Below are 27,658 nucleotides of genomic sequence, written 5' to 3' on the forward strand. Positions count from 1 at the left end.
AATACCCTGTAAACCTAGACAACCAAGAACCACCAAATTATTAAGTATGGACTCATGCATCATTTTTACTAGTGGAATTACTTTCACAATAACATTGATCATAATCTGGTCACAAGGCACATTCAGTTATGAAAGAAATGGAAATAAGTCAATAGCGGGCAGAATTTTTTTTTTTTACAATAAGCTTACTTATATTGTAGAGCTGGAAGTGCTGTTAATCCGTTGTGTCACTGGAGCGTGTTTAACTTCATGTTTGAGTGGCCTTTGTTCCAGTGCCACCAAACATTATTAATTATGACTGGCTCAATCTTCCTAACTCACTTAACATAGTTATCTCTCTGTGAGTGAGAGAGAGAGGGGGCCAAGTTAGGTGGGTGTCTGGCAGGTTACAAATAGCGCATACAGAGAGTAATGCAGATAAGCTGCAAGCGAAGATAGGAAAGGGAGGCAGGGAGGGAGCCACGAACAGATGAAAGACTGCAAGATCAAGTGGGATGCAAGCAATCTGAGTTAGCTTTAGCACAGGCGAGAGACAGCCACTCCCCACCACCGTGGAACCTTCCGGAGCTGAGGCGAGCTGGGCTATTTGCTTCCCCTTTGGGGTGTTTCCTCTACATAGCAGCTTTCCCATAGCCTCTGTCACGGAGCCCCGAGAGCGCAAGACCCTGTTGCCTGGATACCTGGCTGGTGTTGCGGCTGCAGCGAGAAAGCCAGGACTGAATGAACTCTGTGTATGTTTGTTGGCGGTTGCTGCTGCCATGGGAAGAGCACCGCTGACTCTTTCGACGGCTGGCTCGCTTTCTCACGTACTGGCTGACTTGCTGACATGGCACGTATGAATAAGTAAGGAATCCCCCTGATACAGTGGCTTTTCTTAGACTCTGTGGGAGCGGGTGACTGGAACCCCGCTATGGTGAAGAGGACAACAGTTTGATAGAGAGAGGGAAATTGTCAGATTACCTGAGATACCAACCACAAATCTACATAGAAAGGGGAAGGTCTATCAAAGACAGAGAGGCTACTCAAGACCAGTGAAACGTTTGCAGTGTATTAGAAAGGACTGGTGAAAAGTGGGGCTGGTGGGGTTTTAAAAAAGCAAGCCCTAGAAGGTAGCACTGAGCAAATCCGCATGTGGAGTCATGCAGGTCCAGTCTTCTGATCCACATTGCAAATCTTCCCTTTTTGTCCTCAATGAAAGATGTGTGCTGGCATCTAAAATGGAAATCCATTGGTAGGTAGCTGATGGTTTTCAGATGACTCGTTTTGTTTTGTTATTCATTCGTGCTGCGCTTCTATTGCTCAATATAATTGCAGGGAAGGACTTTCTTCAAGACCAGGCTTTGAAATATTTTGCCATTCACTCTTTTACCTACTGTAGCGTTTGTTCTAGTTTGAATTGCTCAGGTTTGATTGTCCCTCTTTCTTTGGGTTACAAAGCATGAACGAAAGGTGGCTGTATCTTCTTGAATGCACTTCGGAGACTCATACATCAAACTTGTGATGTTTATCGAATGTCAGTGATCTACCAAGACAGCTATCATCGCAGTCTGTTTTTTTAGGAGCAATTGAAACTGTTTTCTAGCAATATATTTCATAAAATGTGGCAAAAATGATAGTTTTTGAGAGCTTAACTCCATCTTTTCACAGCAATCACTGTATGTTGCACACACACACATTTAATGTTTGAAATTTCAGCTGACTTGGTGCGAAAACTAGGACATATTATTTAGCGGACGAACAATTGTAAATCGCTGTTCCTCTCGGCTTGTAGCGATGAATAGCAAGGGAAATTTGAATGAGAATCAGTATAATTAATAGTTTAATGGCTAATTTATGCACCTGATTTTGACCAGTATTATTAAGCGGACTGTTTCAGCAAAACAAACCTTTAACGTGAATCACCTGTTCAAAATATTGCGTTCATTAGTCAAGGCATGTAGTTTATTTAAACAAAGTAAGGGTGATCACCTTTTCTTGACCGTCTTGACATTGATCGGTTTCGTTTTTGAGTTGGACTCTGGGAGGTGCCTGAAGCATGTGTTTGAAGGACAGTTCTCGCGGTCAGTGGGCATACTGTATATGCTAAAAACATGTTTTATTGGTTGTTTAGCTTTACAGTTTTAACAGCACAGTTGGGCTAGAACGTTTATTTTTTTTTAGTTAAAATTGTCAAAAACAGTTCACACTAGTATTGGTTTGTTAGCTTGCAAAGTTTTGAAAATATTATAACTTGGATTTTGGTGAAACATGATAACTCTTAGAACTGTCCAAACATAAAATATTGTGAACCTGCTGCATTCTATGATCACCACATTGGTCTTCCAAAAATATATGAAAATAGGCCGCAAATCTGTCAATGATAATTGCAGATAAGTTAATTATTGACACACAGCACTCTGCTACATTTAGTTTTTCCTTCGCTGCATCTGGGCTATTAACAGTGAGGAATCCTTTTTTCCCCTGGTGTCTGAACTGTCAGAGGTTGCTTTTCTTAGAGCTTCCAAGGATTTCCCTTCCGTGTAGTGCTGCCAGTACCCTGAAGGCTTGGCTCAGATACAGTTTACCTACATTGCCAACTTCCACATTTAACAGCCAGAACACAAGACACATATCAATTATTAAGAAGGTAGAATTTCATAACATGACACAAACAAATCCAGCTTGTCTAGCTGATAAACATGTTATACCGGCGCTGAAAATTCCCTAGGAAGGAAGTGTTTTTCGGTAGGAGTGGATGTTGGTTGTAAAGGCTTCCTCTTATCCATGCATCTGAAAATCAGAAAATTCTTTCGTACCACTGTTAAGTTTTACTTAAAATTATTATCTCGGATTGACTTCAAATAAAAAAAAAAAAAAAAAAAAAAAAAAAAAAGGAATGTAGATTTGCAGTTAAATTGGTTAAGATGAACTGTGGCATTTTGATGAATGACATGCTGTCAGTCCTGAGGCCTCATGAAATCCAGGTGTGTGCGTTTGTATGCATGTTTGCCAGAATCATGCAAACTTCAGTGAGAAGGGTTTGTTTGCCAACATAGTTTTAAGGCACATTAATTAAAATTCCACCACCAAATGTAACGCCTAAAATGGTAGAACCTATGCCAGTGTTTACATGTGAACTAAAGATAATGAGGCGAGCAGGTTATCTATACAGTACAAACTAGGTCACTTACAGTGTCCACAGTAGTTAGAAACAAGATGGTTTTAAACACAATAATAATAATAATAATAACACTTTTATTCATAGAGCACTTTGAAGCGATGACAGTATACCACAATATTTTATGGGAAAATGATTAAAAGCCAGCATAGTGTGTTCTTGTTTTCGGGTTCTGGGTTTGAATCCTAGATCAGGCCTTCCTCTGGAGTTTTCATGTTGCACAGGTTTTCTTCAGGTAATCTGACACCCTCACACCTTCCCAAAACATTCGTGTTATGTTAATTGAAGACTCTAAATTGTCCATTGGTGGGAATGGTTGTTAATTTACTGTATATGCACCCTGCGATTGGCTGGAAGTACCCCGCCTCACGCCCAGAGCCATCTGTGCTAGGCTTCAACTCAACCGCGACACTAATGTGGACAGATCTTTTTTTTGAGAAAATGGAGGGATGGATGGATGAATGGATGAATGATTTCAAAGGGTATTACAGTAGTATGGTAGCGAGCTTCGGTGTAGGAATAGAAGAGATCAGTAATGTCAAAACATTTATCTAACAACAAAATAAAAACCCCTTTTCGAGCGAGTTCTCGTTCTCATGGGTGATCTGGCCAAGAATGATTTAAGGTATATGTAGTATTATGGTAGATGCAAGTGAAGATATGTTTATAAGATGTGTTTGAAGCTATGCCGAGCCTAATTGGGAGCCAGTGAATCGGCATTAAAGTGTGGGAGAAGTGCTGTCTAAGTTCTGAGGAGGTGACAACCGAGGAAGCACAATTCTGTACACACTGGAGTCTGTCCAAGACAATGTTGTAATAGTCCAGATGGGAAGTTGTTGTTGACATGGATGAGGGTCTGTGCTCCTGAGTCATTCAGTGATGGGAGGAAACTGTAAATTCTTTTTGAGGTGGTAAAAGACTGACTTGGTGATGGATTTGCTGTGGAAAGATAGGGGTTATTTTCGGATGCAATGCACCCTAGGTTGTGGTCGATTGTCGACGTTAATGGATCTGTTGCCAAACTACCTTAGCAGTACATTGGGGCTTAATTAGAGGGTCATGCTGTAGGACTGTAGAAAGCTAAATGCATCTATGAATGCATACAGGTACACATACTTATCAGAATTATTTGTTAAAATCACACAAAGAATTGACAGCTGATAATTGGTTACACTCTAATACTACAGCAAAAACACAAAGCAATTTTTTTCTCCGATGGTGGGGGAAGATGGCGGTCCGACATGGCAGGCCCAAACGTATCGTGAGTGTCTGCTGGGAACGTCTGGCAGAATCCCCTGTCAGAAGGAGTTTCAACTCCCACCTCCGACAGAACTTTGCTCATGTTCCGGGGGAGGCGGGGGACATCGAGTCCGAGTGGACCATATTCCCCACCTCCATTGCTGAGGCGGACGACCGGAGCTGTGACCATATGGTGGGGAAGCCGTCAAGCTGAAGGAGGAGTCCTATTGGGCCTTTTTGGCCTGTGGGACTCCTGAGGCAGCTGATGGGTACTGGCTGACCAAGCGAAATGCAGCTTTGGTGGTCGCTGAAGCGTTGTGAGTCGGTGGGCAGAATACTTCGAAGACCTCCTCAATCCCACCGACATGAGGAAGCAGAGTCTGGGTTCTCAGTTCCTAAAGGCTCTGGATGTTGTAGGGCTGTCCTGGTTGATACGCCTCTGCAACATCGTGTGGACATCGGGGACAGTGCCTCTGGATTGGCAGACTGAGGTGGCGGTCCCTCTTTTTAAGAAGGGGGACCGGATGGTGTGTTCCAACTACAGGGGGATCACACTCCTCAGCCTCCCTGGTAAGGTCTATTCAGGGGTGCTGGAGAGGAAGGTCCGTCGGGAAGTCGAATCTCCGATCCAGGAGGAGTAGTGTGGTTTTCGTCCTGGCCGTGGAACAGTGAACCAGCTCTACACCCTCGGCAGGGTCCTCGAGGGTGCATGGGAGTTCGACATCAAGAGGAGGCAGATGAGTTGGCTGGGGCATCTGATTTGGATGCCTCCCGGACGCCTCCCTGGTGAGGTGTTCTGTGCACGTCCCACCAGGAGGAGACCCCAGGGACGAGTCAGGACACGCTGGAGAGACTCCGTCTTTCTGCTGGCCTGGGAACGCCTCGTGGTCCCCCCCGGAAGAGCTGGCTTAAGTGGCTGGGGAGAGGGAAGTCTAAAGCTACTCCCCCCGCGACCAGACCTTGGATAAGCGGTAGAAAATGGATGGATATAAAAAAACTTGAAAATGTTTGAAAGTTTCACGTTTTATCCAAACTCACACGTCGGTATGCTTGGTTATGGTGACATCGTTGACATACAGTTCTCATCATAGGTGAGTCGCTTTCATGAGTGGGTAATTTGTGTGCTGCCTAGTTCCAAATCAGTTGCCAAAGGTGAAGAGCTTTACAAAAAACCTGTTACTGTACCAAAAATAGCATGTTCCAGACTCCAAAGACTTGAAAATGAAAACTATTTTTGAACACATATCCGTTATATTGGGGTCTGTTTTATCGAGGTTCCACTGTATATAGTAACATCTGACATCAGTTTTTATTTGTAATCCGCAAACCCTTTCATCCTTACGTGCAAAAATGATGGCAGTGCGAACTAACGAATCAATTTAATAACTTAATAGTTAATGAAAAATAAGTTAATGGCAAGGAGAATCTGTCGGAATCTGTCGTTCTGGTGTGCAGTATTCGATAGCGGTTAATGATAGTGATTTTCGCATAAAAATAATTTTGGTGAAAAATAAAATGTCACCTCCCGTTTACAAATATTCGGTAGCTCACTTTTTCAGATTATTATTATTTTTTTTTAAATGAACCTCAAAGGGAAGTTTACGTCATTTCACTATTCTCGTGACCGATTCAATAAGTCCATGCAGCAGTTCATTTGAAGGCATATATGAGACGTGTACTCTAATGCAGTCCAGACCTCCACTCTTGTCAATGTGCTCCCTGTGGCCGTTTGAATGGTAAACGTGATTAAACGTCTTGTTAAATGTGCGAGGCTCCCACTGAACACAGCCTGCACTCTGAACCCTGGAAACACCCAGAAAAGAGCTACTCGTGTGCATGGTGCCATTGCATCGTTAACCGTGACCTTACACATTTGTGTGCGCGCAACTTGAGTTTGTTCAGAGGGCATTGGACTTACATATGTGCATGCAAACAAGCCCTTTTGTAAGCCGTTTACAGGTGTTTGTTTGATACCTTGTTTCCTTTTTTAAATATTTAAAAAAAGGTTACAGTATGTTTGTGGCCTCTCGTTTTCCATGATGCAAATGTTAAGCATAATTTACCATTTTGCTGTTTGGATATTTTGCAAAAGAGCGCGGTCGAGGGCAGCATGTTTTTGGGATGTGGGAGGAAACCGGAATGCCCGGAGAAAACCCACGCAGGCACGGGGAGAACATGCAAACTCCACACAGGCGGGGCCGGGGAACAACAACAATATTCCGTTTAGTTTAGTCGTCCTCCAGTTGTATGTAACTTTTACCACTTGACATTAACCACACATTCCCTCACACCAATACGTAATAAACCATACTTTTTGTCACTGAAAAAAGTGTTGTACTGTATTAGTCAGTTTTTTTTTTTTTTTCCGGGGATTCCAATATTGAACAACGGGAGGCGATAATATCTGCGTTGCTTTTCGTGGAAAAGGGCAATCATTTCAGCACAATAAATCTCTGGGAAAAACCACATGTGGATTCTTCCTCTAGGGAGCTATCCCTTTATTGAGCTTAATGGTTTCTGTTATTGACTTGCTGTACCTAATTGAATCCAGGAGGATTGCATGTATTCTACTCATTAAACAACCGTGGTGCTCAACTCGATCAGTTGATGGTCCAGGTAATTACCAGACTACGATGCTTTCGCCGTAATGCCTTAAATTAGATGACTAATTAACAAGAATACATTGTCTAACTCGGGGCCGTCAAACATGCGGACTGTGGGCCAGAATCGGCCCGTCAGGGTGTCCAATCCGACCCGTGGGGATGGAGAACACATTCACTGCTATTTTTCAATAAAACTAACTTTTGTTGTACATTTTGTCCACTGGAGGGTGGACTGACAACACTTAAATGACATTGATGCACTTCTGAAGGCCAGACAATGCCAATTTTCAGGAGCACACTAAAGATCAGAGGACAAAGAGGTTAAAATTTTTTTAAAACTCTAGAACCCCTTTACAAACCACATCTTGCATTTTGAAGTGATTATATAGCAGATATACAGCAGTTAAAACGATAAATATGATGCAGATTGCGGCTTCTGCCTTTTGCATCCAGCGCCTTCCGGTCTTCGACTCTATCCGGCGCTGTGACGTCACACGAGCCAATTCGGCGTTGTGTGCTATTGTTCCATGCTGTTGCTCCCGCCCTTGTAAATTAGTTGTCGCATGATTTAGCGATGTCACGATGGTTTAATGTGTGGCATTTGGTTGTACAAATGGTTCAGGCAGTGGCAAGTTTTTTTTTTTTTTTTGGCTTTCCAAGTGAAAAAGGAATACGTGACCAGTGGATAGGGAAAATCAGTCAACAGGGGAAGAAACGTGGTCACCTATGGTTGCCTAGCAACTATCCCAAACTCCATGCTGATCACTTGGAACTGGCGTGTATTGAGAAAGACTTAGCAGAAAGCATTGGATGCAGAGCTAGAGGCTGAAATCAATTTTTCCTACGGCTATCGGGACCTCAACCGCCAGCATGAGAACTAAATCTCGCAGGTGTCGCGGTGAAGCGGCGCAGACAAGAGCTGAGGATTTCCTTGTATATACCTACGACTCTATTATGTTTACTATGCACTGGGGAGTCGGGGAAAAAAGACCCACGCAGTACTGTCGTCTGTACTTTTGCCTATATAACAAGCCAACAGACATGGCAATGACTTTCTGTGCGGCGTGTTATAACTACTCGAGCGAGGGGCACACAATATATAGGAATACTGCATACTATGTAAAAGCTTGTTGCGTGTCAGTGAAACATGTATGAGTATATACAACCTCAATTCCATTGAAGTTGGGACGTTGTGTTAAACATAAATAAAAAGAGAATACAATGATTTGCAAATCATGTTAACCTATATTGAATTGAATACACTACAAAGACAAGATATTTAATGTTCAAACTGACAAACTTTGTTTTTAGCAAATAAACATTAACTTAGAATTTGATGGCTGCAACACGTTCCAAAAAAGCTGGGACAGATGGCAACAAAAACTGAGAAAGTTGAGGAATGCTAATCAAACACCTGTGAGGAACATCCCACAGGTGAACAGGCTAATCGGGAACAGGTGGGTGCCATGATTGGGTAGAAAAGGAGCTTCCCTGAATTGCTCAGTCATTCACAAGCAAAGATGGAGCGAGGTTCACCTTTTTGTGAACAAGTGGGTGAGAAAATAGTCGAACAGTTTAAGGACAATGTTCCTCAACGTACAATTGCAAGGAATTTAGGGATTTCATCATCTACAGTCCATAATATCATCAAAAGGTTCAGAGAATCTGGAGAAATCACTGCATGTCAGCGGCAAGGCCGAAAACCAACATTGAATGCCTGTGACCTTCGATCACTCAGGCGGCATTGCATCAAAAACCGACATCAATGTGTAAAGGATATCACCACATTGGCTCAGGAACACTTCAGAAAACCAGTGTCAGTAAATACAGTTCGGCGCTACATCCGTAACTGCAACTTGAAACTCCACTATGCAAAGCAAGAGCCATTTATCAACAACACCCAGAAACTCCGCCAGCTTCTCTGGGCCCGAGCTCATCTAAGATAGACTGATGCAAAGTGGAAAAGTGTTCTGTGGTCCGACGAGTCTACATTTCAAATTGTCGTCTCCTCTGGGCCAAAGAGGAAAAGAACCAAGGACTGTTATGAACCTAAAGTTCAAAAGCCAGCATCTGTGATGGTATGGGGCTGTGTTAGTGTCAATGGCATGGGTAACTTACACATCTGTGAAGGCACCATTAATGCTGAACGGTACATACAGGTACATACATATGCTGCCATCCAAGCAACGTCTTTTTCATGGACGCCCCTGCTTATTTCAGCAAACCACATTCTGCACGTGTTACAACAGCGTGGCTTCGTAGTAAAAAGTAAGTGTGGGTACTAGACTGGTCTGCCTGCAGTCCAAACCTGCCTCCCATTGAAAATGTGTGGCGCATTATGAAACGTAAAATACGACAACGGAGACTGACTGTTGAACAGATGAAGCTGTACATCAAGCAAGAATGGGAAAGAATTCCACCTGCAAAGCTTCAACAATTAGTGTCCTCAGTTCCCAAACATTTATTGAATGTTGTTAAAAGAAAAGGTGATGTAACACAGTGGTAAACATGACCCTGTCCCAGTTTTTTTGGAATGTGTTGCAGCCTTAAAATTCCAAGTTCATGATTATTTGCTAAAAACAATAAAGTTTATCCGTTTGATCATTAAATATGTTGTCTTTGTCGTGTTTTCAATTCAATATAGGTTTAACATGATTTGCAAATCATTGTATTCTGTTTTTATTTATTTAACACAATGTCCCAACTTGAATGGAATTGAGTTTGTAAAGCGTATAGTCATGCTCAAAAATATTGGCAACCCCAATAGGTTGGTTTGTTGGAACCTTTTTGTTTTTGTCTCCGATGCACTGCCACAGCTTAAATATTTATGTATAAATTTACAAAGGATGCATAAGTGATGCACGCTCAATGATTCATAATACTGTTGCAATAATGTTTGGTTTAAAATTTCAGACTGCTCATGATTGGCAACAAGATACTAATGAATAAATGTGAATATTTTCCGAAATTTGCACCAAAACAGTGGGGGGAAATTTTGAATAGTTGTTATATATGGATTTTTAAGCCACAAATATTGTGGTCTGGCCCACTCGAAATCTAATTGGGGAGAATGTGGCCAGTGAACTAAAATGAGTTTGACACCCCTGGTAGAATGATTGTTCGAGTTGGTAACATCCTACATGCCCCCCCTCCCAATTTCCAATTAGTGGTTTTTGTAGAAGTGCAATGCAGGAGACAGTTAACCAAAATAATCCAAATACCGTACTGATCATTCATTTTCATAGAAATACTGTGTAACCTCTAAGATTGAAAACAAATTTATGGAGTTGTATTTCAAGGTTTAACTGTTAAACTCCATATATTGTGGCTGAATGCCATATAACTGTTGACTTTGAGAAGCCTAGCTTTTGTTAATTGAATAGAGATTTTGATTTTAACGCATCAATGTTGGGGAATGACTGATATCTTTTCAGTTACAAATAAAAAAGGTTGCTGGCGTTTGCTCATAGAAATACAACCAACATCCTCTTGAAATCACTTTGCCTGTTCATCTTGCTGGAGGGCCTGCACATTGTCCTGCCACACTTACTCATTGCCACATCAACGCTGTGCATTTTTGCACAGATATTCTTAGCCACTATATTTAGTCACTTGCGATGATGGCTGCTTCGTCACACCTGGGGTGTTTCCCGCAGTATCACGCCACGTGTCGGTTCTTTCGTGCTCGAATTTTATTTTATTTTTTTTTATCCTACCATCTGGTTGAGATGACTCAAACTTATGATTACAGGGTATTTTCTCATGGCTCCATCAGTAAATGTTTCAATGTATTAAAAAAAAAAAAAAAAAAAAAAAACAGTAACCTTGGTGTCCTTTGTGAGAACATCATGATAGAGTGAATATTAAGTCTAAATACCCCTGTTTAAATGTCATTTTTTTTGGTGATATAAAAAGGCACCAAGAGAAATCATTTAAACTTTTTTCAAACATTAATGTGACATACAACCTGTACAACTCAATGCAAAAAAACAAAACAAAACAAAAACTCGGTTATCTTTACTTTCCCTATTTCATTTTTTTGTACTGTAGGTCACATTAATGGTGGAAAAAGTTTTAAAAATATTTATCTTGATCAAAAATGTGTATATATATATATATATATATATATACTATATATATAGTATCACAAAGACCTGGCATTTGAGCAAGCCCATGTAGATTTTATCTCCACTGTGTTTGTATAACAGTTTTCATTTTAGCCAAATTTGCTACTCATAAAGATTGAAATGCCTCTTGATGGAGAGTGTAATGCAGCCAAAACCATTTTTTGGTTATATAAAAAAAAATATATATATATTTTTTTATATGTAAATATATATATTAAAAAAAAAGGATGTATCAGTTATGTTTTTTCTCCAACACTAAAGCCGTGAGAAGCAAAGTATACTGAGGACAAAGGAGCTCAAGGCTCATTGGAAGTATGTGCAGATGGGTTTGGATATGGCCAATGAGTGTCAGAATGCAAAGAGCCCCAGGGAGGTAACTGGAAATGGTTTCACCACAAAAAGAGGAAGGATGCAGATGTATCCAGGACCTCTCCCTAGAGCTCCTCTGTTTGCTCTTATACTCCTTCTTCTTAATCAAACCCAACTTCACTTACACTTGAATAACCCATTAGCTCTATTGTCACCCTTAATTTACTTCTTTCAGTTTCCATTATCTGAGATCATCAACTCTCACAGGAGAAACTCCCCACAAATTTACAGCCCAAGCTCCGAAAAGGTTGAACCATTCTGTTTACCGGCTTGTTTCAGCAACACAAATTTGTGCTTCACCAGTATCGAGTAGTTGACCGCACCCACTAACCTGTTAATCAGTAGCACATCTGTAGGCTTGGTCCAACTGTCAAATAATGAGTCTTTTTCCATTTTTTTCTTTCTTTTACCTTTTTGTCCCACTGTACTGGTAGTTCATGTTCATAATCAGCAATGCGGAAATGATTCAAAACAAGTATAATGTGAAAGGGGTGGCTGCACAGTGGTGTTTAGGATTTAGTGGCATTTCATACTCATTTACTTATGGCAGGCCTGAAGGGCAATACAATTAGTAAAAAGGTGATGTGAGTGAAAGTATTAAGGAGATGGTGAGGGTCATGGGGATTGATCTCACCAGTCAATCGTAACAGCTACTTCACAATAGTAAAAACCATAATCTGTCTTTGACATGATGTCCTAAAAGAGATGACAAGGGTCCACATGTCGAGTCTAAGGACGGCTATACTAATTAATTATAGGGGGATCAGAATCACTTCATCTATCACTAACCTTTGCTAAGGCAGTAGAAAAGTCACAATCACAGTAAATATCTGTTTGAACATATTTATAGTCCATACATTTAAAATAATCAAAATTAAATACCGTAACAAAAAAACAACATCAGAACAATTCCACATGGAAAGGGGGTCAAGTCCCACATGACATGTTCTTACTCTGCTCTGCAAATTAGTTCATTGGACGTTGTTCACATTTAAGAGGCAATCATTGAAACTCGTAATAATGCACTGTAATTTCTCGAGTATAATGTTCGTTTTTTTCCCCCCAGAAAATTGTCACGCGTTAACAGTGCATATTATACGTACTGCAGGTATAGGGGGAAAAAAATGAAAACATTTTCACATTTTATTAATGTGTTCCACCATCTAGAGGTTATGAAAAAGCTGTACACTTTCATTCCAATATGCCACCACCCCTTAGAGATTATGAGAAAGGTGTCCACTGTCATTCTAATGTGCCACTACCACCTCGTGGTTATGTAAAAGATGGAGCCTCCACTTTCATTCCAATATGACAGGGGTATGTACATATGACTGCATATATGTACAGTTGTGCTTATAAGTTTATATAACCTGGCAGAATTTGTGAAATATTTATTTATTTATTTTTAAATACGACTGATGACTAGACTTTACACAGATTTTATCGGCTGATCGGTATTGGCCGATATTTAGCATTTTATGGCTGATCAGCTTTGTCATAATTTGCCGATCCGATCAATGACGTCATTGATCAGCTCCGCAAAAGACATTGACTCCGCGTCGCTGCGTGCACAGTATATTTGAATCCAAAAGCTGGTTTATTTTTAGCCTTGTCACATGTGTTTTGACGTAGTACTGTAAATATCTGACCGCCAATGTAGTTTAAAAAAAACCAAAAAAAAAACCATCTGAGACAGGCAACACGTAATGCCCGGATCAGACGACAAGACAAATTTGCTCTTTCACGATTGCACTATGTCAGACTACTGCAATAAAATCTTGTATTCCGCTACCACACCGCATCTCGTTTTTTTACGATCACTGGGCTTTATCTTGTCAACTCAAATGCGACCAGATGCACTCATTACAGTGGCAACGACAACAAGAGTTGAACGCTACTGCTCGCAAGTAGGCAACAAAAACATTATGCAGCCTAGCAAGCGAGTGGTAGCATGAACGTTTGACCTCGTTTGAAGGTTTGACCTCACTGATTAGAATACATGACCTGACTAGAGCAGTGATTTCCAACCTTTATGGAGCCAAGGAACATATTTTACAATTGAAAAATCTCACTGCACCACAACAAACAAAAATGTCACAAAAAGTGGATACATTAATTACTGTATGTACTTCGTGCCATCTAAGAGAAGACCATTCATTTTTTCTGTCTGTCACTTCACTGACATAGAGGAACAAAGAGGTTATTTATTGTAAATATAGGTTTTTGAGCAATTAAGTACACAAGTATATACAGTAAATGAACAGGTCATTTAAATAGACACCTTCCTGCATCTTGTGATCGGATCGGTTATCGTTTTTTTAAACTCTCTGATCGGTGATCGGCCCCAAAAATCCTGATTGTGTAAAGCCTACTGATGACTGAGCAACAACCATTAATATGTTTAATGATAATGCTTTTCTGAAATGCTCGACAGTTAAATTTGAACCCCATTAAAATACAATTTTTCACCTGGCCCTTCATGTTTTCTTGAAAGAATTGTACCCATCTTACAAATTCTGCCTGGGTAATAAAACATATGAGCACAACTGTGTGTATTCTCATTTACTAAATAAAATTAGGGCTGTGAATTTCAAAATAAGAGCAAGGAAATGAAAAGAAAGTATTACGTTTTCAAGTAAAGTGCTTAACTTCAGAATAATTATTTTTTTGGGGGGGGGGGGGGGGGGTGGACGGACCTAACAAAATACAGATAATGCTTCATGTTTTGATCATATGGGTAGAAGCAAAATCATGCATTGTCAAGATGCATTTAACATAGAAGGGTTTTCCAGAATTTTGAGGTCGACTTTGGGGGTGCGGATTGTACACGAGAAATTACGCTATTTCCATTGAGGGCTAGGCTATGGCTGTGTCATACTGTTCAATACAACAAGGTTAGAAAAGGCCAAATGCCAGTCCTCGGCCTCCTGCCTATTTTGCTCAAAGATAAATCATACTTTCACTCAAAAGGCCATTCACACATCCAAAAGTCTAGTAAATCCCCCAGAAAATGTACGATGTGGAAACTCTTATAAAGTGAAGTACGTAATATTTTGTGACACTGGGATTTAGATGATGTGATGCAAATCGGATCTGGTCTTTTCGTCTCCAATTTCGTGGACGTTTGTACCATTATTGCTTTATCACGCCTGTAAATAAATAAAATTGTTGAAATGACTTGTTCTTGTTTTTGTGTCTTGTCTCCCTCAAGTGAACAGAGTATCTGCCAGGCACGAGCTGCTGTTATGGTGTACGACGATGCCAATAAGAAGTGGGTGCCAGCAGGCGGCTCGACTGGCTTCAGCAGAGTCCACATCTATCACCACACAGGAAACAATGCCTTCCGTGTAGTAGGGCGCAAGATCCAAGATCATCAGGTCAGTGCATGATACCCGTGGATTGGATTGCTTATAAACTTGCAAGTGAAATATTGTACAGGTAATTCACAGTGGAAGCATGGCTGTTTTTGTGATCTGTCAAAAACAACATATTGTTGTCAACGGGATTTCAATTAAAAACCCCCAAAATCTGTGCCAGGTTTGAGGGTCATTGTGACGCATTTGACCTCAAAATAAAGTGTCTCTCTCCAGTTACAGAGTAGGCTTTGCGTTTCTAGCAACACCATTCTAAAGGCTGAATGGGCAAAAAAAATAAAATCATACCAAATATGGAGTATTGAAATTTACTTTAGTTTTGTCTCCAAATATGACTCCACTGCTTGGGAATTCTGTGGTCAGCACAAGCTCTGGCAACACATGCTTTTATGCTGCATTTTTTTCCAAAATGATTAGCATTGTATATTTTCCTAATTAATCAAGGCTTTCGGGAACATTTCAAGTATTATGTTTCTGTCTGCTTATAAAAGTACTCAAATGCTGTTTCGTCTTGTTGAAACATTGTGGAAAGAGGAGCTTTCATTGAAAAAAATTGTGCTTGAGCTCAATTTATTCACCAAAAATAAATCATAAAATAACGAACAAAGCTATGCAATCTGTGTCTGAACTCAACCTTTCTCTCCAGTCTTGACCATACTTAACTTTAGTAAAGTGGAGGTTATGAGCACTTTCCATACCGACAAAACTTTGATTTCTTTTTTTTTTTTTGGGGGCACATTACCTTGCTACACATACGCACACACACACACACACACACACGAACACACACAAATTTATCCAGATGCACAGCACATCTCTGTAAGATGGACGACGTGAGAGAAGACCTCTGCTTGATGGAAAGCATAATCCTGGATTTATGTTCAAGCATTTCGGCTGTCGAGCAGGTTGTCCAGAAAGGTCACTGGTTCAAATCCCGGCTACGACTGTCCGCATGTCGAAGTGACCTTGGGCAAGCCACTGAACCCTAATTTGCTCCCAGTGGGCCTGGCAGCGCCTTGCATGGCAGCAGTCGCCCATTGGTGTATGAATGTGTGTGAGAGTGGGTGAATGTGAGGCTTTGTAAAGCACTTTGGGCACTGCGATGGTGGAGATAAAGTGCTCTACAAGTGCAGTCCATTTACCATTCAAGCAAGATTTGAAGACACTGTGGCCAAAAGTATTGTCACCTGGCCATTCTATAAACAGAGACTGAAAATGTGGGAGAAAAAAAGTGATTCGGCCTCCTTTTGAAGCATTTCGCAATACTTAGGTTGATGTACATGAACAAATACTAGCGCTAAAATAAATAAATTAAGTAATACAATTGCTGTCGCTCAGGTTTGAACGACTGAGATGTAGGGCTGGCACAATGAAGCATGTCGCCAGCATATCTAGTCTACCTCACAGTTGAGAGATTCTGGTTCCAATTATCAGGGACTTTTGGTGCATAGTTTACATTTTCCCTGTGGTTGTGTTCTTGTGGCATGATTCGAATGGAACTTAAACCATTTATGATCCCAAAAAGTGGTGTATTTTATTCAAACAAACTTAATCATACATTTGACATGTAGTCTAAAAGGCTGCTGTGCCATAAATTAGAACATGTCTAGCATATTGAGCAAATAAGAAAATTCCATGTGCTGGTAAATGTAGTACAAAAATTTAATTTGTCAAACTGCGTGTTCGTAGATAAGTAACCAGAGTAATGTAGACGGCATACGAGAGGAAAGAGCTACAAATAAACCTGGCCTAAAGATATAAAATTAACCTGACAATGACAAACATACAGTATCTTATAGTAACAATGAAGCGCTCTCTCAAATATTAACCACACATGCACTATATTGCCAAAAGTATTCACTCTCCTGCTTCGACTCGCACATGATTTTAAGCGAGATCCCATTCTGAATCCATGAAGACCATATGGTCTAACCCTAACCCTAACCCAACTCTTGTGGGAAGGCTTTCAACAATGTTTAGGAGTGAGTTTATGGGAATTTCTGCCCATTCTTCATATTTGCATATTTGTGAGGTTACACACTGATGTTGGTCGAGAAGGCCTGGCTCTCACTGCCCACTCAAAATCAACCCTAAGGTGTTCTATTGGGTTGAAGGCAGGACTCTGTGCAAGCCAGTCAAGTTCATCCATACCAAATTATCTCATCCATGTCTTTATGGACCTTGCTTTGTGCACTGGTCTACAGACATCTTGGAACGGGAAAGGGTCATCCCCCAACTGTTTCACTGTCCAAAATCTCTTGGTATGCATAGCACTGGCGCTCAGAGGCTAATGTTTTGGACATTTCCAACTTTATGGGAACAATTTGGAGATGGCGCATTCCTGTCCTTATATGATTTAGCATCAGTGCACAAATCAAGGTTCATAAAGACACGGATGAGAGAGTTTGATGTTGATGAATTTGACTGGCCTGCACAATCCTGACCTCAACCCTATTGAACACTGCTGGATGAATTACAGCGGCAACTGAGAGCCAGGCCTTTTCATACAACATCAGTGTGTAAACCTCAAAAATTTTGCTCTGGAAAAATGGTCATTAATTCTCATAAACACACTCCTAAACCTTGTGGAAATTGTGGAAAACGTTCCCAGAAGAGTTTAAAATGTTATAACTGTGGGCACCAATGTCATATTAAACCCTATGGATTACGAATGAGATGTCACTTAATTTCATATGAGTCAAGGCAAGTGAGTGAATACTTTGGCAATATAGTGTATAAACATATTGTTGTTACTGCCCGCTACAATAAGCATAAATTAGCTCTTAGATATTGCTTTGTCCATGAACAATGAAACGGCAGTTCTGAAGTTTGTTTTAGGTGTGCTACCATAATTTCTCGTGTATAATGTGCACCCATTTATAATACGCACCCCCAAAATTTACCTCAAAATTCTGGAAAACCCTTCTACCTATGTATAATGCATTTTTACAATGCACGATTTTGCTTCTGCCCATATGATCAAATCATGAAGTATTATCTGTATTTTGTTAGTTTTTTCGAATACTTATTCTCAAGATAAGCACTTTATTTGAATGTATAATTCTTTTTATTTACTTGCTCTTATTTTGAAATTCACAGCCCTACTTTTATTTAGTAAATGGGAAAACACACAGTTGTGCTCAGAATTTGTAAGATGGGTACAATTCTTTCAAGAAAGCATGAAGGGCCAGGCAAAACACATTTTATTTTAATGTGATTCAAATTAAATTGTCAAGCATTTCAGAAAAGCATTATCATTAAACAAAACCATTACGAAATTAATGATGGTTGTTGTTCAGTCCTCAGTTGTATTTAAAGAAAAAACTAACGAAATAGTTTTTTCACAAATTCTGCCAGGGTCTGTAAATTTATGAGCACAACTGTACATATATGCAGTCATACGTACCCCTGTCATAATGCAATGAACGTCTAGGCAACACCTAGGTGGCGGTGGCATATTAGAATGAAAGTGTACAGCTTTTTCATAACCTCTACATGGTGGCATACATTTATAAAATAGGAACGTTTTTTTCACTTTCCCCTATACCTATGTATAATGTGCAGTATTGACTTTTGAAAAATTTTTTTGGGCAAAAATAATGAGTGGAAAATACATCATATATGTTAAATTAACTTGATTTAGACCAGACCAGTGCTTTTCAATTGTTTTCTGTTACAACCCCCCCCAGGAAGAAGAAAATAATTGGCGACCCAAACCCCCCCTCCACCCACCTACAGCCCCCGCGAGTACACCTCTATATAACATTGTATATAAAGGATAATCTAATCTAATCCTTGAACATTGAAGTACAAAATAAAGAGCTATAGACTGCCATCTACTGCAGTGGATGTGCAATTACACTTTATTCTCGTACGGCAAATCATGTCTCACACGCCCCCCACCGGCCCCCTGGCATTGCAACGCACCCCACTTTTTGAGAAGCACTGGACTAGACGTAATACGTGGTACCGTGAGTGACTGGTTAGCACATCTGCCTCACAGTTCAGAGATCCAGGGTTCAAATCTAACCTTACATGTGTGGAGTCTGCATGTTCTTCCCATGCCTGTGAGGGTGTTCTCTGGGTACTCCAGTTTCCTCCCACATTCCGAAAACATGCATAGTAGGTTAATTGACGACTCCAAATTGACCATAGGTGTGAATGATTGTCTATTTGTGCCATGTGACTGACTGCCGACCAGTTCAGGGCGTACTCTGCCTCTCGGCCGGAGTCAGCTGGGATAGGCTCCAGCACCCCCGTGACCGTAGTGAGGATAAGCGGTATGGAAAATGGATGGATGAATACATCTAATATTTTCTAAACTAGCTGACAGGACTCACTTTAATCTAAGGATTCAGATATTTTTCTGCCCAAACGTGATGACTTTTTTAAAAATTAGTTTTCTAAAATCTCAACCATCCTTTTAAGCAGAAGTGGATAAAGTAGCTAAATACTGTACTCAAGTAAGAGTGCAGTTACTTTAGAATAATATGACCCAAGTAAAAAGTAATCCTCCAAATAATTAAGAATAAGTACTCTGGAAAAAAAAAAAACTACTCAAGTACTGAGTAACTAGTAACTTCAGATTTAATAAAAAATGTTTTTTGCTTTACAAATAAAAGCATGAGCGTAAAATAAAATCAATTCTAAATAAAATATGAATGTGCAAATTTAGATATTGCTGAACAATATCACTTCATCTAAAACAATAAATGACATCTTCATAAAATAAAATCATTGTAAAATAACTAAGGCAAATTCACTGGTCCTGACTGTTGTTTGTGCCTATGCACCAAACAGCAGTTCAGAGTATCCACCCTTTTTGGAGTCCTTGCAGGGGGTGTTTGAGATTGCTCCCGCAGGGGACTCCATCATTTTGCTGGGGGACTTCAATGCTCACATGGGAAATGACAGTGAGACCTGGAAGGGTGTGATTGGGAGGAACGACACTCCTCAGCCTCCCTTGGTGAGGTCTATTCAGGGGTGCTGGAGACGAGGGTCCGTTGGGAAGTCGAATCTTAGGTTCAGGAGGAGCAGTGTGTCCTGGCCGTGAAACAGTGGACCAGCTCTACACCCTTGGCAGGGTCCTCAAGGGTGCATGGGAGTTCACCCAACCAGTCTACATATGTTTTGTGGACTTGGAGAGGTATTCAATCGTGTCCCTCGGGGAGTCCAGTAGGGGGTACTTCGGGAGTATTGGGCACCTAACCCCTGATACGGGCTGTTCGGTCCCTGTACAACCGGAGTCAGAGTTTGGTCCGCATATCCGGCAGTAAGTCGGACTTGTTCCCGGTGAGGGTTGGACTCCGCCAAGGCTGCCCTTTGTCACCGATTCTGTTTATAACTTTTATGGACAGAATTTCTAGGCACAGCCGAGATGTAGAGGGCGTCTGGTTTGGTGGCCTCAGTATTGCATCTCAGCTTTTTGCAGATGATGTGGCTCTGTTGGCTTCATCAAGCCATGATCTCCAACTCTCACTGGAGCATGTTCGTACCACAGTGTGTAGCAGAAGGGATGACAATCAGCATCTCCAACTCTGAGACCATGGTCCTCAGTCGAAAAAGGGTGGAGTGCTCTCTCGAGTTCCGGAATGAGATCCTGCCCCAAGTGGAGGAGTTCAAGTATCTTGGGGTCTTGTTCACAAGTGAGGGAAGAATGGTGCAGGAGATTGACAGGTGGCTGATCAACCTGCAGCGTCTGCAGTGATGCATACTTTGTATCGGTGTGTTGTGGTGAAGCTGAAAGCCGAAAGGCAAAGCTCTCTATTTACCGGTCAATCTAGATTCCTACCCTCACCTATGGTCACCCGCCGAAATGAGTTTCCTCCGCAGGGTGTCTGGGCTATCCCTTAGAGAGAGGGTGAGGAGCATGGTCATCCAGGAGGGGCTGGCTCCTCTCGCATTGAGAGGAGCCAGATGAGGTGTCTGGGGCATTTATCAGGATGCCTCCCGCACGCCTCCCTGGTGAGGTGTTCTGGGCATGTCCCACTGGGAGGAGACCCGGGGACGACCCAGGACACGCTGGAGAGACAATGTCTCCCGGCTGGCTTGGGAACCTCTCGGGATCCCCTCGGAAGAGCTGGATAAAGTGGCTCGGGAAAGGAAGTCTGGGCTTCCCTGCTAAAACTACTGCCCCCGTGACCTGACCTCGGATAAGCAGAAAAAAGGGATGGATGGCTTACTTTCATCATCATGATCCCTCGCCGTGTCCAAGGTCTGTTTAAGCAGGTCTTGGTCCTTAAAAATATGCACTCCATGCTGGCTGGCAACGTCTTGTCTACTACCAGCTAGTTAGCTTAGCTGCTAGTTAGCGCTAGCTCTAGTCAGTCATCTGCCAGGATCGGTGTTGAATGAATCTTGCATAAGTTTACCCAATTCATCTGTTGCAGTCTGTGCAGCTTCTCCTCATGGGACAATTAATTCAACAGAGACAGGGGAGACAGGTCCATGATACGTTACTTATTATACATTAGGTCTTACAAGCGGGCACTTGGCGTCATTCCCGTCGGTTGCAGGAATATTTTTCTTGCCTTGGCGCAATACATTTTTAGTACCGAAAGCTTGTTTTTTTTCATTTTGTCTTCTCTCTTTTCCGCCATTATGTTTGTCTCTTCTCATTTTCTGTTGGACCCCGCCGGCCCACCCCCTCCTCCTTCTTCTTCCTCTTCTTCAATCTGAGGATGGGACGTTCGCCAAGATATTCTTGCCCTCTAGAGGGTGCCATTCCTCACTGCAGTTATCCAGAGGCTTGACAATCACACACCAACTGCACAAGACCCTTCCCGACCCATCCCCGTTAAAAAACATCATTGACGTCTTTAGACGGCATTGGCAGGGAATAGATGGATTCTTAATGAAGTTTTTGGACGGCATTGGCAGGGAATGAGTTAAACTGATACAAGCGCGACGGGCGAGAGCCACATCCTTGCAAGCCTTATGTAAATAATCATCTATGGAGAGGAAAACATTTTGCTCCATGAAATCGTAAATACTAGGCCGATTGTTCTGATATTGTCAGAGATGTACGTGGGCATAAATAGGGATGTACTCATAAATGTTGGTGAAGATCGGCCGCAGTTTTGGGACAAAGCGACGTAACGCATGCCATACGTAGCATGACAACATATCATCTTTCCTCAAGGAAATGTCCTCGCCTTCTGCCACCTCCGTGGCAGGCTGTGACAGGGTGATGTATCTCATGTATAATGCAAATTCTTTTTGCCCCAAAATCAAATATTTCATCAGAAAACGAACCTACAAATACTACTGAGTCAATTTTGGGGGCAACAGTTTCTCCAGACATCATTTTTAAGTCCAGAACTATGGAATAAGTGCCAGTGTTCCCACCATTAACTAGGTCCTTGTAGAAACATTGTTTATAGTGTCTATGTGCCCTATGCTTGCGTCGGAATTCTGAAGGCCTTGGGCAAATTACATTGACATGGCAACAAATACAAGCTGAAATCTTAGACAAAAATAATCTAATACAAATGGAAGCTGGGCAGTCAAGACACACACAATGAAATGAAGACAAAAGACTGTTATTTTGTATTTTATTATAGATTTTATATTAGATTATACATGTATTATAATAAAAACAAATAATTCATTAGTAATTTAATTAAGTTGTAAATATAGGTCAGTGCTTCTGTAAGTATTTAAGACAGCAGAGAAGTCTGAGGCCTTCAGTGCACACCTTTGAGTCTGGGCATATTTTTACAAAAATATTTTGGGTCAAACTTAATTATTTAACCCACCAATTACTATCTGACCTTCCAAACATGTCAGATTTAAAGGTCCTCATTCTGTTATCTCCTGCCATCTTCAGGTGGTGATAAACTGTGCCATTCCCAAGGGACTGAAGTACAACCAGGCCACACAAACTTTCCATCAGTGGCGGGATGCTCGACAGGTCTACGGCCTGAACTTTGGCAGCAAGGAGGATGCCAACGTATTTGCCAGTGCCATGATGCATGCCCTGGAAGTACTGAACTCCCAGGAGACAGGTAGCGTCCCAATGTTATTGTGTGTAGCAGCTGTATATTAATTTCCTTGTTTGATGTAGGTAGAAATGTATTGTTGTTCCCATTGTTCCGAAGCATAGAGTTTGTAATGGTTTAGCGATTGTGTCGTCATTTTCTGAAACCTTCTGTGTGAGAGATTTAGTACATCAGAAATAATTTCTTACTCTGCAGATTTGGAGGGACAAAGATAGTGGAACCTTTAAATTCCACCATCACTAAGGTCTCACATTTCAGAAGTCAAACAAATTGTTTTGGAGAAAAAAAAAAAATCACACAAACTTCGAAGCCACTGCGATGCATGACATCACATAAAATCTCACAAAAACCTCAATTCAGCGAACTCAAACCTTTGTGATGCTTATTCCCAAAGAAGGACACATCTCAATAATTGGTGTTATAAGAAGAACGTGAGAAGAACGCAGTGAACCCCCGCATATTCACGGTTCAGCATTCACGAATTTGCATATACACAGGTTTTTCTTTAAATTATCCTCTGAAAAATGTGTTTTTGCCCTTTTTGTTGCTCAGGCCAAAGCAATCAATCTATAACTTTGGTGCTATCTCCTGGAATCTTGTTGTTGTTAGGTTTATTTTATTGATAGTGTTTTTTGTCTGCATTTGAGGTGTACTGTCTTGTTGTGCACCTCATGTACAGTTAGGCCTGTCACGAATTACAGTGTAGACTTATCATTCGATAAATAAGATGGACACGATAGTTCTTCCGGACTCAATAAATTGTTATTGTTGTGGTGAGGTGGCGTGAAGATCATACAGTGAGCTGACAGAGTTGGACAGCTGTGTGATTAACTGCTAGTGGGCTCATGGAAGGCCGGCAGACCGGTACTCTTGCTGGTGTTTCGCTCCGTCCAATACTCCACAGCCCTGCTCCATGTGCAGCGCGTAGATTCACACAACAGACACACTTAAAGGAAAGTTAACTGTTCGTTGTCTTCGCTAGCCCGCAAGATAATGAGCTAGCCCGCAAGCTAACGATCTAGCTTGCTGACGAGCGAGCCTGTGAGTTAACGAGCTAGCAAGCTAAGGAGCTAAACTGCTCGCGCCACTGCGGTGAAGTCGTTTAAAACGTCGGCACCTCTCCGAGTTGTCGTGTGTGTTCGTCAATTAACACAAACAAGAACGTTAATTGTTTATTAAGCATAACCTCAGTGGCACGTTATTTAGCCAGTAGTTGACTACAGCGAACGTTAACCTATAATGTATTTGATTGTCTTGAGCGGACCAACCACACTGAAGCCGGGTTTACATGAAGGCTTTTTTTGTCATTCTGATTGAAATCTTTCCGATTGAAGATCTCTGGTCAGCTATTTAAATGTGACGTGATCTATTCTAAACCGATTACAATCGGAATAGAAGGCTCCATATGAACCAGGCTAGTCTTGCAGCTCTTTATTCTTTAGGACCAAGGGGGATCCATATGACAGAATAAAGAAAAACAATTTAATAGAGAAACAAGAGGAAATAATAATGATGATAACAAAAATACTGATTTAAAAAAATATAATAAAATATGGGTCTTATTTTTTCATGATTTCAGAGGCATTAAAAAAACATCTTATCACTTATCGTGATAGCTTTTGGGAAAATATATCGTCTTAAAAAATGTTAGGATGACAGGGCTGTGTACAGTCAAAAATGAACTGAAAACATGCTTCAGCTTCTAACCCTATGCAGCTACTATTAGCCCGTGTAGTCTACTTTGCCGTTTCATTTACCTGTATTCCGTAACACTTACTGTGTTCGGGAAATAACATAATTACTTTAACTTTAATACCGTTTTGTGTAAAGTGAAAGTAAATTTGTTTGCCCATATGTGGTATCACATAGTTTGTGCTAGCGTGTTATTTTGACTAGTATGGTAATACGAAGGATGAGCCTTATGTGAAGGTGGTGTGTTTGTGCTGAATAATTTAACTACTGAATACGGTTGTTTATGTACAATGAGTTCATGATTTTGTACATGTTAGATGCATGGCGTTGCTGCTTTATGATCCTCTTCGTTTTGTGTTTTGCCGCCATACTCCTTTCCAAAACCCTTTGGGGGCTGCCAGTTGTTATAGTCGCAATTCGTGGCAGGGCGGGATCCTTATCCCTCGTGAATAGCTGGGTTAACCGTTTACATTAGACATTCCAATAATGGACACCTCCTGTAAAAATGCTTCATTCCACAAAGTTGAAGCATGGAATTAGCATATTTCCTATTGTTTGTTTTACACCTGATAACCATTAAGACAAAACGTTACTTTATAATTCGCCTCTACGGATAATAAAGGTTTAATGATCATTTAACCGTGGAATAGATTATTTCTATTACCAATGTTTTTTATGGGAAAAGTTGTATCAAAATTTCAACAAATGACTGTTGAAGAATGGACTCTGTGGACTCGAGAGGTTCTACCGTATCTTGGAAGTGTGCTTACATTCTTTCTGTTCCACAGTGACATTGAAACTACAACCATTGTAAAAATGTCTGGTGTTTTGGTGTCCAGTACTTCACACCCGAAACGCCACAAACTTTTCAAAGTGATTTTGCAGCGTTGTTGCAACTGGCTATGTTTACGAGATACAGTGATGTGCGTTATGTGTCCTCACAGAAGATAAATGGTTAATGAAAGCTGGGCCAGATCAGTAAATCAGAAGGTGACTGTATAGCTACTAAAATATCATATCTTGTGTTTAAAAATATTCACAACAAGGGATGATGTCATGGAAAGAGCCTGTTGATCAGCTATTGCGCATTTGGAACGCTGGTATTCATAGCTGTACTAAATTATGCTACAAATATTCCCTGGCTGCGACCTTGGTGATTGGCCTTGGTTTATGACTCATGCACTCATGACAGTCTCATCCTCTGGCGACATATGTGCTGGAATGGCTAAAGAGGCAGGTGAGGGACAGGGGATCTTCTTACACGGCTGAGTGCAGATCTTTAAATATGTCCTTCTGCTCTGATTTCCGATCAGATTGATCATCTGCTAATACATTTGAAGATACTCTTTTTGCTATAGTCCAACAAAGCCAAAGCAGAGGGATGTACAGTAATGACCCCCCACATGCCCCTCAGCCTCTCCTCTTTATGCCCATCATCTCTTTCTACAGCAAGTCTCTCATCACACTATAATCCTATCTTCTAATTGACTTCATAGTGACATCTCATTATAGTGATGTGCCTCATTATACTGCATTATTATACTACGCTCGTTTGTGCGCATGCATATGTAACCTATCAAGTAGTGACCCAAACGCATTAGACAGATTTGACTGGATATATTTAGGTAGCATATACCATATTTCCTGGACTACATGTCTCAGAGGACCATGTCAAAGTCAAAACCGGTTTGTGCTAAGATAAAACATCCATCCATCCATTTTCTGAGCCGCTTCTCCTCACTAGGGTCGCGGTCGTGCTGGAGCGTATCCCAGCTCTCTTCGGGCGACAGCCTGAACTGGTCGCCAGCCAATCGCAGGGCATATATAAACAAACAACCATTTACACTCACATTCACACGTGTGGGCAATTTAAAGTCTTAAATTAGCCTACCATGCATGTTTTTGGAATGTGGGAGGAAACCGGAGTGCCCGGAGAAAACACACGCAGGCACAGGGAGAACATGCAAACTCTACACAGGCAGGGCCAGGATTTGAACCCAGGTCCTCAGAACTGTGAGGCAGATGTGCTAACCAGGCGTCCACTTTGCCGCCTCAACAAGAATCAAGTTCCAGAATTACACACAAAGGGAGTCCAGGCATTTTAACAGATTCAATTCAATTCCCTAATTTTACTTTAACCGACTGCATCCTGACAAAAACAAAACAAAACAAAACCAAAAAAAAAAAAAAAAAGAACATAACCGATCAACTTTGCGATCTTGATTTTGTTGATAATTCAGAATTATATGAATGTAAGACAATTTGTTACCCAAATTACTAAAAAAAGTTCCCATAGAAAATAATGCCAATAGAAATGTTGCATTCCAGCGCCAAATGTTGAAAATTTTACCCAGGTTAACTATCATACAAGTATAAAATGTTCACCAATTGAGTAAAATAAAAGCATGCATCGGTGTAATTGTGGTTGACACGTCTGCTGACTCTGAAACATCTGTGTGGAGTTAACACGTTGTTGAGAGTTTCCTGTTTTCCACCCAATCCCCAAAATCACAAGCTAACGTTTAGATTATCTAGACTCTAAATTGCCCATTTTGTGAATGTATTTTTTATTTTGATTTTTTTTTTTGTGTATACTGTACATGACCTGTGATTGACTGGCGACCAGTCCAAAGGTGTATCCTGTCACACGTGTCCAGTCATTTGGCAAAGCCTCGTAACCTGCGACCCGGATGAAGAAAAGTCGTACAGAAAATAGACAGCCTTTACTGTTTCCAAGCTTACATGTTTACATTCACAATAAACAGCTGTCCTGCAAGGATGTGGTTTGGTAAAGTCAATTTTTTTATTTGCTATTATTATATCAGTCTAAGCCTTGGCGAAATGGATTTGGGGAATTACAGTATATGTATTCATTCTTGCCAGTCCATCTTCCTGGCAATGTTAAACATTTAAGGCAGAGACAATTAATTGGTACACATTGGGTTTTACTTAATGGAATAGTCTCTGGTTGGTTGAAAGGTGCAATGAGGATCAGAGCATCCACAGTTCTTTAATGAAGTGTACACTGCAAGATCACTCGCTACGGCAGTGTTTTTAATCAAGCGGTTTCAAATAAAGGGTTAAAAAACTTTGGTTT

The 27,658-nt window shown here is 40.9% G+C and overlaps 1 protein-coding gene across 7 annotated transcripts in view; it reads left to right on the forward strand.

Moving 5' to 3' along the window:
- The window catches only part of enah (ENAH actin regulator), a 126,147-nt gene that overhangs the window by 39,772 nt on the left and 58,717 nt on the right, over positions 1 to 27,658 (forward strand). For 2 of the 7 annotated variants that reach the window (XM_061705180.1, XM_061705179.1), the window contains exons 2-3: positions 14,707 to 14,872; positions 22,698 to 22,875. In XM_061705180.1, the coding sequence (XP_061561164.1) occupies positions 14,707 to 14,872; positions 22,698 to 22,875 (344 nt within the window). Of the gene's footprint in view, positions 1 to 392; positions 844 to 14,706; positions 14,873 to 22,697; positions 22,876 to 27,658 lie in introns of those variants that run through there. The other 5 variants (XM_061705183.1, XM_061705182.1, XM_061705178.1 and 2 more) reach the window with 5 other exon arrangements.

This window comes from Phycodurus eques, chromosome 18 (genome assembly GCF_024500275.1).
Source record: "Phycodurus eques isolate BA_2022a chromosome 18, UOR_Pequ_1.1, whole genome shotgun sequence".
NCBI classification, from domain to species: Eukaryota; Metazoa; Chordata; class Actinopteri; order Syngnathiformes; family Syngnathidae; genus Phycodurus; species Phycodurus eques.